General features: G+C 38.9%; 1 protein-coding gene across 5 annotated transcripts in view; it reads left to right on the forward strand.

Moving 5' to 3' along the window:
• The first annotated feature begins 699 nt into the window (after positions 1-699).
• The window catches only part of PSIP1 (PC4 and SRSF1 interacting protein 1), a 42,597-nt gene continuing 24,821 nt past the window's right edge, over positions 700-18,475 (forward strand). For 3 of the 5 annotated variants that reach the window (XM_059656621.1, XM_059656620.1, XM_059656619.1), the window contains exons 1-4: positions 703-878; positions 1,404-1,597; positions 5,154-5,230; positions 17,890-18,028. In XM_059656621.1, coding sequence (XP_059512604.1) covers positions 1,526-1,597; positions 5,154-5,230; positions 17,890-18,028 — 288 coding nt within the window. In that variant the 5' untranslated portion in view covers positions 703-878; positions 1,404-1,525. Of the gene's footprint in view, positions 879-1,403; positions 1,598-5,153; positions 5,231-17,889; positions 18,029-18,475 lie in introns of all 5 variants that reach the window. The other 2 variants (XM_059656617.1, XM_059656618.1) reach the window with 2 other exon arrangements.

The following is an 18,475-nucleotide window of genomic DNA, read 5'->3' on the forward strand; positions in this document are numbered from 1 at the left end:
TAGGACTGTATTTTCTTAACAGCTCTTGGTGCTTTAAATGTGAAAGAAAAGGAACGGGCGTTCTCATATTACAATTTCTAGGGGGGGGGAAAAAAAAAGGAGATTGCCCAGGCCCATTCAGCGAGGTGTAAGAGGCCTACGAGCTGCACACCCTGCAACCGCCTCATGCTCGGATTTCATCTATGGGTTTTTGTACAGTTTCTTTTTTGGACGCTGCAAACCGCGCAAGTGCAGCCTTCAAGGCTCCCCACCCTGGGGAACGACGCAAGAACATGCAGCTGAGGCTGCCAGGTTCTCCCTCACACACACACACACACGCACACGCACACACACAGCCACGGGCTGGAGGCCCGGATCCCCGCGGCCAAACGCAGTCCCCGGCCGCCCGGCCCCTCCCTCCGGCCTTTACATACAGTACACATACAAATACACACACGCAGCGCGGCCAGCAGGGGCGGGCCGGGCCCGACCACTCCGCACGCCGCAGGGGGGAGCCGCCGCGGGCCCCGTCGCCTTCGCCCTGGCCTTTTCCCTGCGCACCCATCGCTCCCTCCAATTGGCTGTAACTTCTAGGAAAAAGGGAACCTCTGAGGACTTAGGGGGACTTCCGTCGCTCCATTTCGGAGCCACACACCTCGGGCGAGGGCTGCGTCGCGCCCCCTTTCTGGGCGAGCAGTTGGTCCCGCCCCAGTGCTAGCGGGCGCCGAGCGGGAGCCGCGCGGGAGCAGCGCAGCGACGGCGGCGGCAGCAGCGGCGGCGGTTGCGATTCGGAGCCGTTGAGACGCCTCTGCGGCAGCTGGTGGCGCAGGTGGCTTGCGTGGACGCGGGCAGTGGCGGCCGGCCCGCCACCGCAGCCTCGGCGTCCGCAGCCCCGGCAGGTGAGCGGGCGGCGGAGGCTCGCCCCGCCCCCCCCTCGGCGGCCTCGCTCGGGGCTGCCGCGGGGAAGTGGCCGCGGCCCGCCCGGGCGCGGAGGGGCGGCCCCGCGCTTGGACCGTCGGGAGGCAGGTCGCGGGGGGAGAGGTCGTGCGAGGATGGGGAGGGGAGGCGCCCCTTTCTTTGGCCATTTGCCCCCCGCCGACCCCTCCCTCTTGGGGCTCACACCCGGGGGGCGGGGGGCGCTGGAGGCGAGCTGGGGTGGAGAACGGAGAATTGGGGCTGAGCAGCATCTCCGCCTCAGGTGGTGGCGTCTTTGGCCGCCGAGCGGAGGACCCGCCGGAGCCTGGAGGGGTCGCTCTGGGGCTGCGAGGCCCGCTCTCGGGGGAGGAGCGGGAGGCGGCTCTCCCCTCACGCCCACCCCCACCGCCGCGGCCCTCCCTCCCGGTCCGCCCCCTCCCCCGTCCTCCCCGGAGGCCCCTCCCTTCGGGTTTCTTCGCTTTAACCGCCCTCCGCGCTCCCCCCGGCAGGCGCGTTGGAACTCCCCGAGGCATCCTCCCGCGCCGGAGCCGCGGTTCCCGCCGGTCCCCCCGCCGCCGCCCCCCTGCGCTGGGCTCCGCATCCGGATCCCCCGCATCGCCCCTCACGAGACATGACTCGCGATTTCAAACCCGGAGACCTCATCTTCGCCAAGATGAAAGGTTACCCTCATTGGCCGGCTCGCGTAAGTGGTTTTCAGGCTTCGCGTTTAGCGGCGCTGCCTTAAAAAATTTTTTTTTTCTCGTGTTCTTTCTCCTTCTGGCTGCATTGGAGGCTCATTTGTCAGCCTACATTTTATTTTATTTTATTTTATTATTTTATTTTTTCCCCGTAGTCTCCCAGATAATTGCAAAAACACAGGTGTATCTACGTGCTTAACGTATTCCACTATTTCCTTCATGTTTCTGGCAGACTTGGGCAGGTTTTCTTAATAGGAAAGATTTTAATGTGATGCCCGTTCATGTTTCATTGTAGGTGAAAATAATCAACTATGGGCTTCAATGTGTAAAAATGAAGGAAACTGACATTTTCTCGATTTTGAGTAAAATGCATAAAACCAATGAGATTAGGCAAACTTTGGGGTGTCGGAGAGATAGGTGGTTGAATTGGAGGTGCAGGTATTCATGTTTTGTCGTGTGGTGGATGAGGCCTGCTGGGTCTGCTTGTTTAACGGAGGGATTAGGGCTGGAGAGTCGTGGGCATTGCACAGGAAGCGAGCACCAGGGAAAGTGTAGGAAATGCAGTTTCACGTTTTCATTCATGAAGTTAGCCTGACGATCTTAAAGAAGTGGTTTTCTCTTTGATTGTTTCATAGGGGCAAGAGGAGGCGTTGACCCAGACCCCTGGGTGCACATCTGGTACTAGGTCGGGAGGTGAAGGACCAGGAGGGTGTGGGTGGGTGTGTGGGTGTGTGTGTGTGTGTGTGTGTGTGTGTGTGTGACATTTAGGAATTGAGATTGTCTAAATAAGTCATTTTCAGAAAAAGCGATATTTTTGTTAGTTTATGGTAGGACTCAGGTTCGAAGGTAATGACGGAACCTAGGAAATGCTGAGGCCTATTCGGTTGGTTAGTAAGGTCAAAATTTCTTAAATGTAAAGGTGATAGTATACGGTTGTAATTGCCACTAATTCACTCTTCTTTGAGGATTGTTGTTTCTTAAAGATATGCAAATATAAAATATTTCTTGATTTTTCCCATCTAGTTCTTTAAGATTCAGGTTTACAATTTCTTTCCCCAATCTGGAAAAATCTCCCTCCCGCCCCCACACTCAGTCTATGAAGGCTACCTTTTCAGTGGAATCTTACTTGAACAATCTTTAATCATAATTCTTGTCTATATATTTGACACTCTTTCCTTTCTGATCATCTCTTACATGCACATCTTAACTTCCAAATAGATTGAAAGCTTCTTAAGGGCAATAGATGTAAACTGAACTTTATATCCCCACAGTACTTAGTGCATATTAATGCACTTAAAAAACACTTTATTTCATGTTTAAATAGAGCGCAGGGAAACTTGGCAGGTTTAAGACCCCTCTGAGATACTTTTCTTATGGTTTTAGCATCCTTATTTATTTATTTTGAGGTGTTATCTAAGGTAATGGGATACATTTATTTTCAGATTTCCATGCCATAATACAGTTAAAAGCCAAATGAAAATGTTTTAAAAATTATTTACTCTTCCAAGTCTTTCTCCCCACATGCTTCAGTATGTTAGGTGAGTAAGGTTACTGCTGATAAAAGCAAAATAAACTAGCCTTAGGAGGGCCAGAGTATTCTCCTTTATTTAATAAGTTCTATATTTAACAAGTTCATTTGTATTTCCTTTTCTCCTTTTTTTTCTTAGAAGTGAATGAATTTTGATTATGTCCAAGAATTATATTCCTTTTTCTGTCTTTTTTCCAGTCTTACGAATTAGAAGTCTTTGCTTTAGAGCATTGGCTCTCAACCTGTGGGTCGCGACCCCTTTGGTGGTCAAACGACCCTTTCCCAGGGGTTGCCTAAGACCATCAGAAAACACATATATAATTGTTTTTGTGATTAATCACTATGCTTTAATTATGTTCAATTTGTAACAATGAAATTGGGGGTCTCCACAACATGAGGAACTGTATTTAAGGGTCGCAGCATTAGGAAGGTTGAGAACCACTGCTTTAGAGTTTAGAATATGTATTTAAGGTCTCAGCAGTGACAGTGACAACCATCTGTTCCTATTTTGATCTTAACATTTCCTGTTTATATATCCCAAATTTCATTAATTTTTATGTCTTTCGCATTCTTTTAATCCTGTACCAGTATTAATCATCTTTAAAGTCAACTTTATAAAAATATATATATTTTTATTGATTTCAGGGAGGGAGGGAGGGAGAGAGAGAGAGAGAGAAACATCAGTGATGAGAATCATTAATCTATTGCATCTTGCACACCCCACACTGGGGATCGAGCCCACAACCTGGGCATGTGCCTTTACTGGAATTGAACCTGGGACCCTTCACTTTGCAGGCTGACGCTCTATCCACTGAGCCAAACTGGCCTGGGCTAAAGTCAACTTTTAAAAATTGCCTAACACTTATTAAGCTCTGTAGGTACTAGACATTTTTTACAGACTTTTAAAGCTGTTTGCTACCTGAAACAAGCATATCAACTGGTTTGACAAAATATCCGTTATCTTAAGGCCTCTAAGGATTTACACAATTCTTGGGGCTTTCTCATAAAGTTGAAATGACAGGTAAAATAGTTATTGATCAGATAGATGAGACAAGCCCCTAAAAGTGTTGGGTAATAATGATTCTATTGATGCCTGAAACCTTCAGACTTCCAGTCAAATCATCCCAATTATCTTTTCTTCAACATGGTAATAATGCATGCAGAGCATAGTAGGTCCTTTGATGGTCTGCTCTCTTCTTAACAATGTGAATTGATTTTTAAATTAAAGTGTCTTTGAAATTAGGGGGGGGGGGGATGTTATTATTAAATTTAAATTAATAATGAAATAAAATAGAAATTTTTAAAAATTCTTGCTAGATACTACTGCCTGATGGCTTTAACTCTGAGATCTGCTTTCCTTTATTAATAAGCGATAGTACCATAGATATGTTAGAGATAACAGCACCTGATGCTTTCTTTCTTAATTAGTTAGGATTGAAAGAGAAAAAAAGAACAAGTAACTTCATGTGATTCAGCCATGTAGGTATAAGACCTTTTCAGAATATGTTTCAGACTTTGAGAAACACTACTATAAGCTTTTGTTACTGTCTATTTTACATTACTTCAATATTTGTATAGCCTTCCTGTAAAAATATAATTTAGGATTTTTGAATAGGTTTATACTCCACTATCTAAAATGCTTAGGGTCAGATATGTTTAAAAATTCAGAATTTGGGGATTTTAGAAAGGTAATGATGGTACCTATATACTTTGTTCCTGATTAGGGTCTCTGGTGGCACATAATAATCCAGCACAATATTTCTTCAGAGGAGCATCTGTAGAAACACTAGGTGGATAAAAAGAAATGATTGACTAGCTTCCCTATCAGATAAGGTTTTGCCACCGAATGAAGTTTAGAAATACCTTGGTTTTTAGAGCTTCTTGGGTTTCAAAACTAGAGATAAGGGATTATGGACCAGTAGAACTAGTTCACCTTATATCAGATCCGTTTTGATGTTTTGTTTACAGTTTATTCTGTTGTGTTGAAGCATGTATGATTTAAAATATTTTAATTTTTCTGCTCTTTCTTTTAGGTAGATGAAGTTCCTGATGGAGCTGTAAAACCACCAACAAACAAACTGCCCATTTTTTTCTTTGGTACTCATGAGACGTAAGTCCTTTTAGCTCTAAAGGCAAATCAAAGTTAATTTAGCAGGGTCATTGGACATAAAATGAAAAGCAAGTAGTGATTAATCTAAAGGGAAAATAGTAAAGGAATAGAAAATTTAAAATCATCTTTGAACTTTGGAAAAAGTCTTTAAGTGTCCCTTTTAAAATTTATTTTTAGGGTAGAAAAATTAGACACTGTAGGTTTTAAATTTTATTGGAAGAAATGTTTTCTTAATCAAAAAAGAAAGCTATATATGGATCTCAGCAACTAGAAGAATGACTGATGGATGCAAGTATGTAAGTGAAGATTTACACTTTGCATATTAGCTCTTTATTATATAGGATATTTGTAAGGCCATTAAATTAAAGGTATGCAGGATATTATTTTCCAAAATTAATGAGATAGCCCTTATGATTAATACTGGTATAGGATTAAAATAAGCATTTAGCATTCATATTTAGTATAAGTGCTTTTTAAAAAAAATACATTCTTACTGATTTTTACAGAGAGGAAAGGAGAGGGATAGAAACACTGATGAGAGAGAAACATCAATCAGCTGCCTCCTGCACACCCCCTTCTGGGGATCAAGCCTGCAACCCAGACATGTGCCCTGACTTGTAATGGAACCACTGTTGGTTCCTGGGTCAAGGCACAACCACCAAGCAACACCAGCTGGGCTAGTATAAGTCCTTTTTATAAAGACAATCTGGCTTTGTTATATTAGCCATACAAACAGTATACAGTGGGAAAGGTGAGAAGAAGAGATCTAGATAGTTCTCTCTGTGTGTATTTACATGGTCCTGAGAAACACTGACTGTTCTGTTGCCTCTGGTGCATAAGTGGGCAGAGAACCTGATTTGCTGAAACAAATTAATTTTTAAAATTACAACTGAATATTGAACTGTTACTTCTAGGTACATTAGATTACTCTAAGGGCTATCTCATTAATTTTGGAAAATAATATCCTGCATACCTTTAATTTAATGGCCTTACAAATATCCTATATAATAAAGAGCTACTATGCAAATGGTTGTCTCACCCTCGTCTCGGGCCCTCACTCTGGGGCTGGGGGAGTTGAGGCCAGGCCCTCCGCCCTATGGGGCTTGACGGGGGTGGGGCCAGCCCGGTCTGGGTCTCTCGTGATTTTGAGGTGGGCGTAGGTGGGCGGAGACTTGACTCTGGGTCCCTTGGTGTGCCCCAGACTCTGACAGGAGGGAGGTTTTCATATACATTTTACTAATTTTCTTTCATCTCTAACACTTCTATTATAGAGAAAGGGCAAATAGCAATATTAAAATATTTCCTCTAATTCCCTTTTAATGTGCACGAATTTCGTGCACCAGGCCACTAGTTATATATAATCTCATTGATTTTGGACCTGAAGTTTAGAATTTGCCATAATTTTGGTAACATATACTTGTTTACTTGGGAGCAAGAGAAACAAAAGTATTGATATTCTAATTAGAATTATGTATTCCTAAGTCTACCATGGCAACGTTTGCTTTAATGTTGCTTAGCTACTATATGAACTTTTCTATAATTTCTTTTTACAGCTTTATTGAGATGTAATTTGTGTTATAAATTTTACTTGTTTAAAGAGTATAAATCAGTGGATTTTAGTATATTTACTTCCATAACAATTAGTGTTCGTTCTCCATTCCCTCCCCAACCCTAGACAACCACTATTTTACTGTCTGTTTAGATTTGCCAAATCTGGATGTTTCATATTAATGGTATCATACAATGCCACATAATTATTTTCTTTAAAATACAGCTTTGACAAAGACAATAGTGTTAAAGGCCTGGGCAGGGAATGGCTAGAAGCGGTCAGTGGGGAAAAAAAAGAGGACATATGTAGTACTTTCAACGATAAGGATTTAAAATATGTGTGTGTATATGTGTGTGTGTATAAAGGGTGTCCCAAAATTCACGCAAGATTTGAATTTTGCGTGAGCATTAACAACAACAACAAAAAATAAAAGCCTAATTTTACTTGGTTTATTGAATCAGATTCTAATATCTGTTGCCCTTTGATTTCAATCCCTTCAATTTGATAAGCATTACCAAGTACCAATTATGGCCCAGGAGCAGGGACAATGAAGACCAATGAAGACCACGGCTTTGCGTATGTGCCAGCAAAGCCGTGGAGGCCATTTACCCGATGTGCTATTCCATACATAACCCTATACTGTATACTTCATGAATCAATAAAAAATTTTCAATTTTTAATTAGAAACCTGTGTTTTCTATCAAAATTACTTCTTGCGTGAATTTTGGGACACCCTTTTATTTATATATATATATATATATATATATATATATATATATATATATATATATATATATATTTTCAGTCTAGAATTTGATTGGCCTTCAACATAATTATTTTGAGTTGAATTTAGGTATATCCTATATATAAATACTTAATTTTGTAAGAAATGATGAATTTCTGATTCTGTGGCATAATATACCATTTAAAAACTATTCCACAAATGTATTAGGGAAAAGTATCCTCTTTTTTTTTAAACCTGGGCATGTGCCCTGACTGGGAATTGAGCCATAATCTACTGGTTCATAGGTCAATGTTCAACCTTCTGAGCCACACTGGCAGGAGAGGTATCTTTTAATGAAATATTTGCATATTGTTTATTAGAACAGGGTTTTTAAAGTGTGGTACCAGGTCAAGCTGCACCAACATCACATGGGAACTTTAGTTGACTTGCAAATTCTTGGGCCCCACATTTACCTACTGAATCAGAAACTGAGGTGTGGGGCCCAGCAGTCTGTCTAACAAGACTTCTAGATGATTTTTTAAAAAATATGTTTTTATTGGTTTCAGAGAGAGGAAGGGAGAGGGAAAGAGGGATAGAAACAGGATGAGAGTGAATCACTGATCGGCTGCCTCCTGCGCACCCCTACTGGGGATCGAGCCTACAACCTGGGCGTGACCTGGAATGGAACCAGGGACCTCCTGGTGCATGGATGGATGCTCAACCACTGAGCAGCACTGGCTGGGCCCTTCTAGATGATTTTGATGTATGTGAAGTTTGGAAATACTATTAGAATAATGGGAATAGACATTTTGTAGAATTTTTTAGTTTTACAAGTTTAGAATTCTTTAATTTTTCTGAAATGGAACAGATTTTATAGTTTTATATATATCGTTATAGTTTTATAGAGCACATAAATTTCATTTTAAATTTCATTTAAAAATGAAAATTTTTACATTGTATCTGTAAACTTTAAATCAAACTACACCAAACAACTACTAAACTTTCTTTTTTTTAAATTTTATTGATTTTTTTATAGAGAGGAAGGGAGAGGGATAGAGAGTTAGAAACATCGATGAGAGAGAAACCTCGATCAGCTGCCCCCTGCACACCTCCTACTGGGGATGTGCCTACAACCAAGGTACATGCCCTTGACTGGAATCGAACCTGTGACCTTTCAGTCCGCAGCCTACGCTCTATCCACTGAGCCAAACCGGTTAGGGCTACTAAACTTTCATAAGCATAGTTTGGTTAATGTAGACCAGGGGTGGGGAATATCTGGCCTGCAGTATCATTTGGTTTGGCCCTACTAAGGCAACTCCAGGCGGGACTCAAAATTCAGTATATCGCCGAAACCGGTTTGGCTCAGTTGATAGAGCGTCGGCCTGCAGACTGACAGGTCCCAGGTTCGATTCTGGTTAAGGCCATGTACCTGGGTTGCGGGCACATCCCCAGTAGGAGATGTGCAGGAGGCAGCTGATCGATGTTTCTCTCTCATCCATGTTTCTAACTCTGTATCTCTCTCCGTTCCTCTCTGTAAAATATCAATAAAATATATTTAAAACAAAATTCAGTATATCTGGGAGCATTTTTCATAGCCACATAATGTTTAAGTTGATAATTTTGTATGACTTGGCAGAAAAAAGGTTCCCCACCCTTGATGTAGACAATGAATTACTAATATTTAAGAAATTTGAATATGTTCAAGGAATTGCAATGTAATTTTAAAATTAAGCTAATGATAATATATTTCATTTCAAAATGCACTGGTAATGTTTTGTGCCTTAGTGTTCTTATAAGTATACTGTTTATCTTTGGCAAGGCCATGCTGCTGTATCTGTCAGTTTGGTGACTTTTTGTACCTCAGGTTAGATTTTAGAAACTAGACCTCTGGTGATTTGCCTACCGCCCATCCCGAAAAGTTGGGAGGGTGGTTATTTGAACCTTTCAATTTGGATTTTGCATAAACAGGAGTTTATTCTAATGGCCTGCAGTTAGGGAGATGGGAAAGGAGGAACATAGAAGATAAAATGGCAATTAGTAAAACTGTGTTTATTCATAACTTTTATATATATCCTCATTGTTTTATAGAATACATAGTTCATTCTTACATTAAATTTAGATGATGAATGGTCATACCTCTCTAACATTTAACAATGAGGCTTTTTACATTGTATAAATTAAGATGCTTTTATTGTGAATTTAGAGTAGAATCATTTTATAACTTTCTTGTGAAAATGTCTGAATTTTCTTAGTGTTTTATGACATTTACAGTAAATTCATCCAATAATCAAGTTTTGAATATTAGACAACAATAAGTGTATACCAACTCTGACCATACACTAAATATCTTAAAACTAACAACTTTAAAACCGATTCTTAGTAAATGAGACTGACATGGACCCAATGCTTTTCTGGAGCCAAAAGTCTTGGTGTTTTCCTTGATAACATCTTATAGTTTTTCCCCTTCCCATGTATAGTCAGCAGGTCTTGTTCTTTTCCTTTAAAGTGCGTCCTGATCTGTCCACTCTTCTCCATAGCCTCTGCTACAACTCAAGTCTGTGCCACAATTACTCTTGTAAATAGTTTCCTAACCCTACCTTGGTCTCAGTTTCTCCTCTTCATGTATATAGTCCAAGTGATCTTTCCTAGGTACATCCTTGTCGGAGCATGTCATTTTCCTGTCTATGAACCTTCAGTGGTTCCCTTACAGATGTTATCAACCAATAAAACCTGCAAATTTTGTCTACAAATGCAGTTTATGAAACCCTATATGAATTATTACCTATGCTTATTACCTCTCCAACCTCATCACATGTTTTTCACTGTTACATAAATATACTTTATTTTGTCTCAGGTCCTTCCTTTTTAAAAAAAAAAAAAATATTTTTTATTGATTTTTTTACAGAAGGGAGAGGGATAGAGAGTTAGAAACATTGATGAGAGAGAAACATCGATCAGCTGCATCCTGCACAGCCCCTACTGGGAATGTGCCCACAACCAAGGCACATGCCCTTGACCAGAATCGAACCCGGGAACTCTAAGTCCGCAGGCGGACGCTCTATCCACTGAGCCAAACTGGTCAGGGCGTCTCAGGTCCTTCTTGCTTGTTTTCCCTTTGTTGGAAAATGCCTTCAGATGTTTAAAGTCTGGATCTTAGCTCAAATCTTCCTTTTTATGCTTATTTTGTTTATTGCAATGACGATCGAATTTTTTTCTTTTTGCTTCACCCACAAGTGAAGAGCATGGAGAGTAGGGAACATATTTTTATTGTTTGTCATCACTTAAGTACCTGGAGCATAGTAGTTAAATAAATATTTGGTGATAGATTGCAAGCTCTATGTTCTAGATAAAATCATTTGTTGATTATGAATTTGCTATCCATTAACCAACATTTATATAGTGTTTAAGCCAATTAGATCTTTCAATCTTGACTGCCATTTAACCTGCTATATAATATATGACCTTGGGCAGATTACTTAACTTCGTGTCCTTTTATCATTTGTAAAATGGGGACAATTTTGGGGTGCAAATAGGATATTACATGGAAAATTATTGGAACACCCTGGCTGGTTTGGTTCAGTGGTTAGAGTGTCGGCCTGTAGAGTGAAGGGTTCATTTCCCAGTCAAGGCCTCATAACTGGGTTGCAGGTTTGATCCCAGCCCTGGTCAGGGGCGGGAGGCAACTAATCTGCTGGGGTCCAACCCCAGCAGGTCCAGGGGTCCCCAAAGGTGTGGACGGAGTCGGCGAAGAAGGAATGACACGGAGACAGCGTTCAGTTGATCAGCAGCCTAGCCAGGATCTCTAGCCAGGATCTCCAGCCAAGTTCTGGTCTGGATCTCCGGCGAAGTTCTGGTGTTCATTGTCTTGTTACATCCATATTTATACCAGTTGATTTTAATCCTATCAATTTCTATTGCAAAGGTTAGGGCGTTTCTTATCTCCATTCCAGGGAGTAAAGATTATGTAGCTTAAGCGTGATTGTTTGTAGTTAAAGTGATTAACTAACCGCCTGGCACTTAGTTAAGGAGTTTTATCCCCCTCCCTGACTTCAGGGAAAAATCCTGGGGAAACAACCTTTCTCGGAGAGGTGACCTTGGTTAAAACACACAGCGCTAAGGGGAGCAAACATATTAAGAACAGTATGCTATATACGCCAGGTCCCTTGAAACATGCTGTGCAGATGTTTCTTTCCTGCAGCGACTGTGTCAAGCAGCAAGGATGGACCGGCTTCCGGCACCAATCCATGATGTCTGTCTCTCTCCCCCACCCTCTTCTTCTTGTTCTTCTCCCCCTTCCACTCTCTAAAAATCCATGGAAAAAATATCCTCAGGTGGTAATTAAAAAATAATGATAAATAAAAAATGCTTGGAATGGTGATTGCATGTATTAAACACTAAATGTCAGCTCTTAATTAAAATAATGTTGCATATTATTTTTCAAAGACTAATACTTGCAGTGTTATTAAATTGTTTGACATGCAGTCTGAGTTTTGCTGACTAATTACCACCATTGCTAATTGAGGAAATACTCTAACCTAGGTCTATCTATTTCTCTAAAGTCTAGAAAATTTAAATGAAGATGGTGTTTTTGCTACTTTTATCTTCTTTACTGCTCTTTTTTAATACAAATAGGTTGGATGCAGGCTGTTTTAAAACCTGCCTAATCTATAGTTTTAGGAGGGAAAGTGAATATGAGGTAGTGTCCCAGTTTTTCTTATAACCTGTCCACGAGAAAAGAATAAAGGAATGAGCCGGAGCCGGTTTGGCTCAGTGGATAGAGCGTCGGCCTGCGGACTGAAGGGTCCCAGGTTCGATTCCAGTCAAGGGCATGTACCTGGGTTGCGGGCACATCCCCAGTGGGAGATGTGCAGGAGGCAGATAATCGATGTTTCTCTTTCATCGATGTTTCTAACTATCTCTCTCCCTTCCTCTTTGTAAAAAATCAATGAAATATTAAAAAAAAGAAAAAAGAATAAAGGAATGAATCACAGAATAGGATTTTATTTTCTTCATTTGTTCTTCTGTACAGCTTCTGTACTCTAGCCAAAGCTGCATGTGTTGGTGTGGGATTTGTATAGTTTCGCGTAAGCCTAATACCAAGTAATGAGGAGAGGAGCTGTTTATTCATCTCTATAACAGCAGGTTCATGGCACATAATAGATGTATATTCAGTTGTCTGTTGAATTATATTCTATTATAAAAGAATGCATGCTGTTGTAAAATACACAACCTAGTTATAAAACAGTATGTGTTAGATTTTATGATTTAATTAAAGAAACATTAAGTTAGAATTTTAAAAAAATAGAACTTTCTATTTAGTAATATTTAGCAGTTTTGAATTTGATATCTTTAGCTCTGATAAGCTTTCCCATGTTTTATACTCGACTTATGGTTTGCCTTAAAGGAAGAGTTCTAGGTGTGGTAACTGAGCTTTTGTTAGGGATATATGTTTACTTGTGGGTATACACACTGTTTATAAAAAAGTGAATTTAGAGAAATAGCTGCTTTTTCTATGTACTTACGATCTGTAAAAACAAATATACAGAAAAACATTTATGGCGTTTAGAAGTATGCCATGTAACAAATCACTTGAAGGATTTAAGTTCCTTCAGAATTATAAAATTAATACTGTAGTTAGTGATTTGTTATTTTCTTAGGATATTTTACATTAGCCTTGGTTTTTATGGGCTTTGACATTGATATTTGAAGTCTGAGTTCTTTTTTATGTATAGGGATATGGCGTCAGTATTAGTAGATGTTTGGAAAACTATAGTGGATAAAGGAAACTCTGAAACCTTTCTAAGGAACATTGTGAAGAGATGAGGCTCTGCTATTGTGATCCCCTAAGGTTTCCTTCAGTTTGGGAATTGGGTGGGTTACTTGGTTTGAATTACTGCATATTTTTTTATTGTTAAAATTTTTTTTCACAGCATAAAAGAGTTCTCTACAAAAGAAGCATTTTTACTCATTTTTTAGTGACAACCCCTAACCCTGTTAATGTTTTGATATGTTTTCTTTGAGATTTGTTTGTCACTTGAGTGTTTTGAGGGATGAATCACCCACAGTCACATAAGGTTGTGCCCTGGGGGACCACCAGTGGCTTTCTAAAAGCTAATCTGGGTCCTATTCACCAAACCTTTGTGATTACATCCCCCCCTCCCACCCAGGAGTCTGTGCTGTTAAGTGTTTTTTATTAAAGTGTAATTGACATATATTGCCTAAATTTGAGGTGTGTTAACTTGATACATTTATATATTGCAATATGATTACCACCATCATGTTAGCTAATACTCCCATCATATCCCATGATTATTATTTCTTTTTCGTGGTGAGCACATGGGAGGATTCTTTTTTCATTCACCATGGTTTTTTTGTTTTAAGCATATCCTTTGACCCCAAGTTCTTTTTTCCTGCCCAATAGTTTCACTTAGAATTTATTTTGTAGATATGTTCAAAGATTGAGCAATATGTTTATTTAATATAGCTGAATTATTTTATAATAGAAAATTTGATATAGAAAGCCCAATAATAGACAAATTAATTTTGGGATGGCCATTCAGTGAAGTAGTATGTAGCTGTTAGGTAATTGTTGATATGAGAAGATGTTTGCTTTTAATTTGAGAAACATTTATGGATGAGTATGTATCTTTAATGTATATTTCCATATACATTAACATTTATTTTCATATACATTAAAATTACATATTATGTGTATATATACAACTAAAATATCTGAAAACAGTGGCTATCTAGTTGATAAAATAATGGATCATTTTTATTTTATTTGCTAGGATGTGGCATTCACTGAAAAATACTATAACAGCTTTATTGAGATATAATTTATATCCCAACCAATTTAAAGTGCACAATTCAATAGATCTTAGTATATCCAGGTAGTAGTGCAGCCATTTGCTCTTCTAGAACATTTTTAGCACCCAAAAAGAAACCCTGTACCCATTAGCAGTTACTTCCCATTTCTCCTCACTTTTCCCTCCTGCCTTGCCTCCTTTGGACATTTCAAGTAAATGGACCTGTACAACATGTGGTCTTTAATGACTGACTTTTTAATTTCTAATTTTAATTTTTTAAAAAATATTTTTATTGATTTCAAAGAGGAGGGGAGAGGGGGAACAAGGTAGAAACATCAATGATGAGAGAGAACCATCAATCAGCTGCCTTCTGCACGCCCCCAACTGGGGATCAGATCCGCAACCCAGGCATGATCTCTTGACCAGAATCAAACCCAGGACCCTTCAGTCCACAGGCTGAAGCTTTGCTCACTGAGCCAAACTGGCTAGGGCAGTGGTCGGCAAACTCATTAGTCAACAGAGCCAAATATCAACAGTATAACGATTGAAATTTCTTTTGAGAGCCAAATTTTTTAAACTTAAACTATATAGGTAGGTACATTGTTATTAACTTAATTAGGGTACTCCTAATCTGGCCTTTGCTAAAAACGTCCTCAGTCTGATTGAGGTACGTTTGCTGAGGTTGACCCCTTCCAACTCTCGCATCCACACTCGTCATGTATACTTGTTTTGTCTATCTCCTTTCCTTTATCCTCTCTATATGTCCAAACCATCTCAACATACCTTTCTCAATCCTTGACACTACATCTTCTTTCACCCCACAAGGTTCCCTAAAATTAACTTGATAAACTTTAAAGTTTTAAGTCAACTTCGCACTGTACGTGTGCACACGTGGTATTTTGTGGAAGAGCCACACTCAAGGGGCTAAAGAGCCGCATGTGGCTCACTAGCCGCGGTTTGCGGACCACTGGGCTAGGGCATGACTGGATTTTTTATTTAGCGTGTTTTCAAGCATCTATATTATAGCATGTGATAGTACTTAATTTCTTTTCATTGCAAATATTTCATTTTATTGATCTACCGTATTCATTCATCAGTTGCTAGACGTCTGGATTGTTTCTTTCGGCTATTATAAATAATACTGCTATAAACATTTGTGTACAGGTTTTTGCGTGGACATGTTTGCGTTCCTATAGGAGTTGAATTCCTAGGTTAAAGGGTAATTTTATGTTTAATCTTTAGAGGAATTGTCAGACTTAAAAAATCAGCTGACACCTCCCTACCAGTAGTCTATGAGGGTTCCATTTTTTCCATTCTTTCCCGAGACTTGTTCTTACCTATCTGTTTTATTAGAGCTATCCATGTGGGTGTGAAGGTAGTACCTCATTGTGGTTTTGATTTACATTTCACTGATAGCTAATGATATGAGAATCTTTTTACAGTGTGAATATTTTTTTAGCCTTCTGTATATAACATGAAGGTCTCCGAGGAAGTGGTGCCAACCAAAACATTAAAGATATTTCACATCACTGAAGGTAGTGCCAAGGATAACATGCTGGAGGCTGATCATACTTAGACAGGAGTATTACAGTTTGCTAAAGCATAGAAAATATGCCCACTCCATATCATAGGTTATGTGATCAGAAGGCAGCAAGCTCTGTTCAAACTACTAACAAATTTTATGATGAAATGGAACAGTTTAAATATCAATGTTTCTAATATTTTAAATTACAATGCACTAAATAAGTATTTTTCTTTTTTTTCCCCATTTCCTGGGACACTGTCAGTAATAGTGTTGAAAGTTTTGACAATATTTAAAGATTATAAGCATGGCCGGTGTGGCTCAGTGGTTGAGCGTCATACCTATGAACCTGGAGGTCACGGTTCAATTCCCAGTCTGGGCACATGCCTGAGTTGTGGGCTCGATCCCCAGTGTGGGGTGTGCAGGAGGCAGCCAATCCATGATTCTCTCTCATCATGGATGTTTCTATCTCTTTCCCTCTCCCTTCCACTCTGAAATCAATAAAAAATATTTTTTTAAAAAAAATAAAGATTATGGAACAATTATAATTTTTCCCATTTTTAAGATTGCCTTACAAAGTCATTTTTATGGTCTCATATTGTCATGCAAGCAAAGGACTGCCTTTTTGAGAAAAAAATCCATATAAATTTATCTGGTCAAACCTATAAAATACCAGCAAAAACTTAATACATACTTGTGTGCATCTACCTTTGTAGAATTGACAGACTTCTACAGAACTGACTGACATAATAAGATGTAAGGGGTAAATATATCTGTTTGTATACACCACAAAAACAATAGAATCTCTTCATTGGCGGATTCCATATTTCTGAACTCACCTCCTCTGTAAAGTTTGTAATTCCAAATCCATACTTGTGGTGCCTTCGTGGTCATGTCAGTGTGCAAAATGGCAAAAAAGTCTGAGTAATTTGATGTACACATTCCTAGCTGAGGCTAAACAAGACAGTGCTTTTGCCTTTTTGTTTAAGCTCATACTATAAACAAGTGTACTTTTGCAGTCTATGTTGTGCCATGGTTTTTGCATGTTTGTGCTTTTTGTTGGTCATTTGGTATTTATAATGGCCCCCAAATGTAGTGTTGAAGGGCTGTTAGTATTCCTAAGTGTAAGAAGGCTGTGGTGTGCCTTATGGAGAAAGTATGTGTTATATAATCTCTTGGCTGTGAGCTGAATGTTAATGAATTATCAATATTTATTAAATAAGATGTCTTTCAACAAAATCACACATAAAACAGGTTATGTATTTTGGTTTATTGATGAAAATGTGACCAGAGGCCCATAGGAACCTACCTTGTATTTTTCCTGAAGCAGTGGTGCAGTATTTACTAATTCAGTATTTGTGACAACTTTATGACATAGTTACCACAAATACAAGAATTGACTGTTGTGCATGTGTATGAATGAACCAATGAACTACTTAAAACATTCGATTACCTTATTGAGAAAGTAAAATTCTTAATACTCACTTTTTTATAAAAATTTGTTTGTATAAATATAAAACATAAGTGCATATAGTAATATATTCTGTTGGTGGTGTTTTATGAATTGTGTAATATACCAAATTTAAAATAAACTTTTATTTGGAGTGCATTTAAATGTATTTATTAATGCAGTCATATCACAGTTTCATTTTTGTGCATTTTTATATTGTACAATATATAACAATTTCCCATTTTAACAATTTTCAAAGTGTACAGTTCCATGCCCTTAAGTATGTTCTCATTATTGTGCAACTTGCTTGTTTTATTTAATTTTTTCCATCACCATGTATCCCCTTTATGCCATCTTCTACCTCCATTCACCCCCCCCCCCCCAACTTGCTCGGTTTTATAAATAGGATTATGGATGTAGGAGCTTGTGACTGAATTTAATAAAAGTATTCAGAATTAAATATAATTATTTGTCTACCCCTTTATGTAAGATTTTTAATGTATTTTAGATTAAGTTTGATAATTGCATCATCCAGCAGTGCTATTTAATAACATATTTTGAGATTGCTTTGCACTCATATTTTTCCCCCCCTCTCCTTTTTTTAGTGCTTTTTTGGGCCCAAAGGATATATTTCCTTACTCAGAAAATAAGGAAAAGTATGGAAAACCAAATAAACGAAAAGGCTTTAATGAAGGTTTATGGGAGATAGATAACAATCCGAAAGTGAAATTTTCAAGTCAACAGGTGCGTCATATTACATGATACTTAGTTTAGTATTATGTATACAGTCTTGGGGAATACTATTGTAGCAGTAGGAAAATACTGATTTAAGAACCATGTCAGTTTCAGATTAAATTGTTCTTATTTGTGAGGTTGAATGTTGACCTTTAATATCTACATGAACTGATGAAAATATTACCTGTATGGTTAAATAGATCTCAGAAAACTGGGATATATTGTAGTTTAACTCCGTCTGATTGAGAGTTTAACATATCATCATTGAATATAAAGCCATATGTACTGTTCTCTTAAATTTAGGTTAATAATTTGAAGGGTGTGTGTTTTCTTACTCATTTTAATTTATCCATAAAAGTGTATTAGAATATGATCCTCAGATGGGTTAAATTAAATATGTGACAAAAGTACTTATAGCACTATGCAAATTATACTTGATGTTTTTGGTGTCTAGAA

Source organism: Myotis daubentonii, chromosome 11, assembly GCF_963259705.1.
Source record: "Myotis daubentonii chromosome 11, mMyoDau2.1, whole genome shotgun sequence".
NCBI classification, from domain to species: Eukaryota; Metazoa; Chordata; class Mammalia; order Chiroptera; family Vespertilionidae; genus Myotis; species Myotis daubentonii.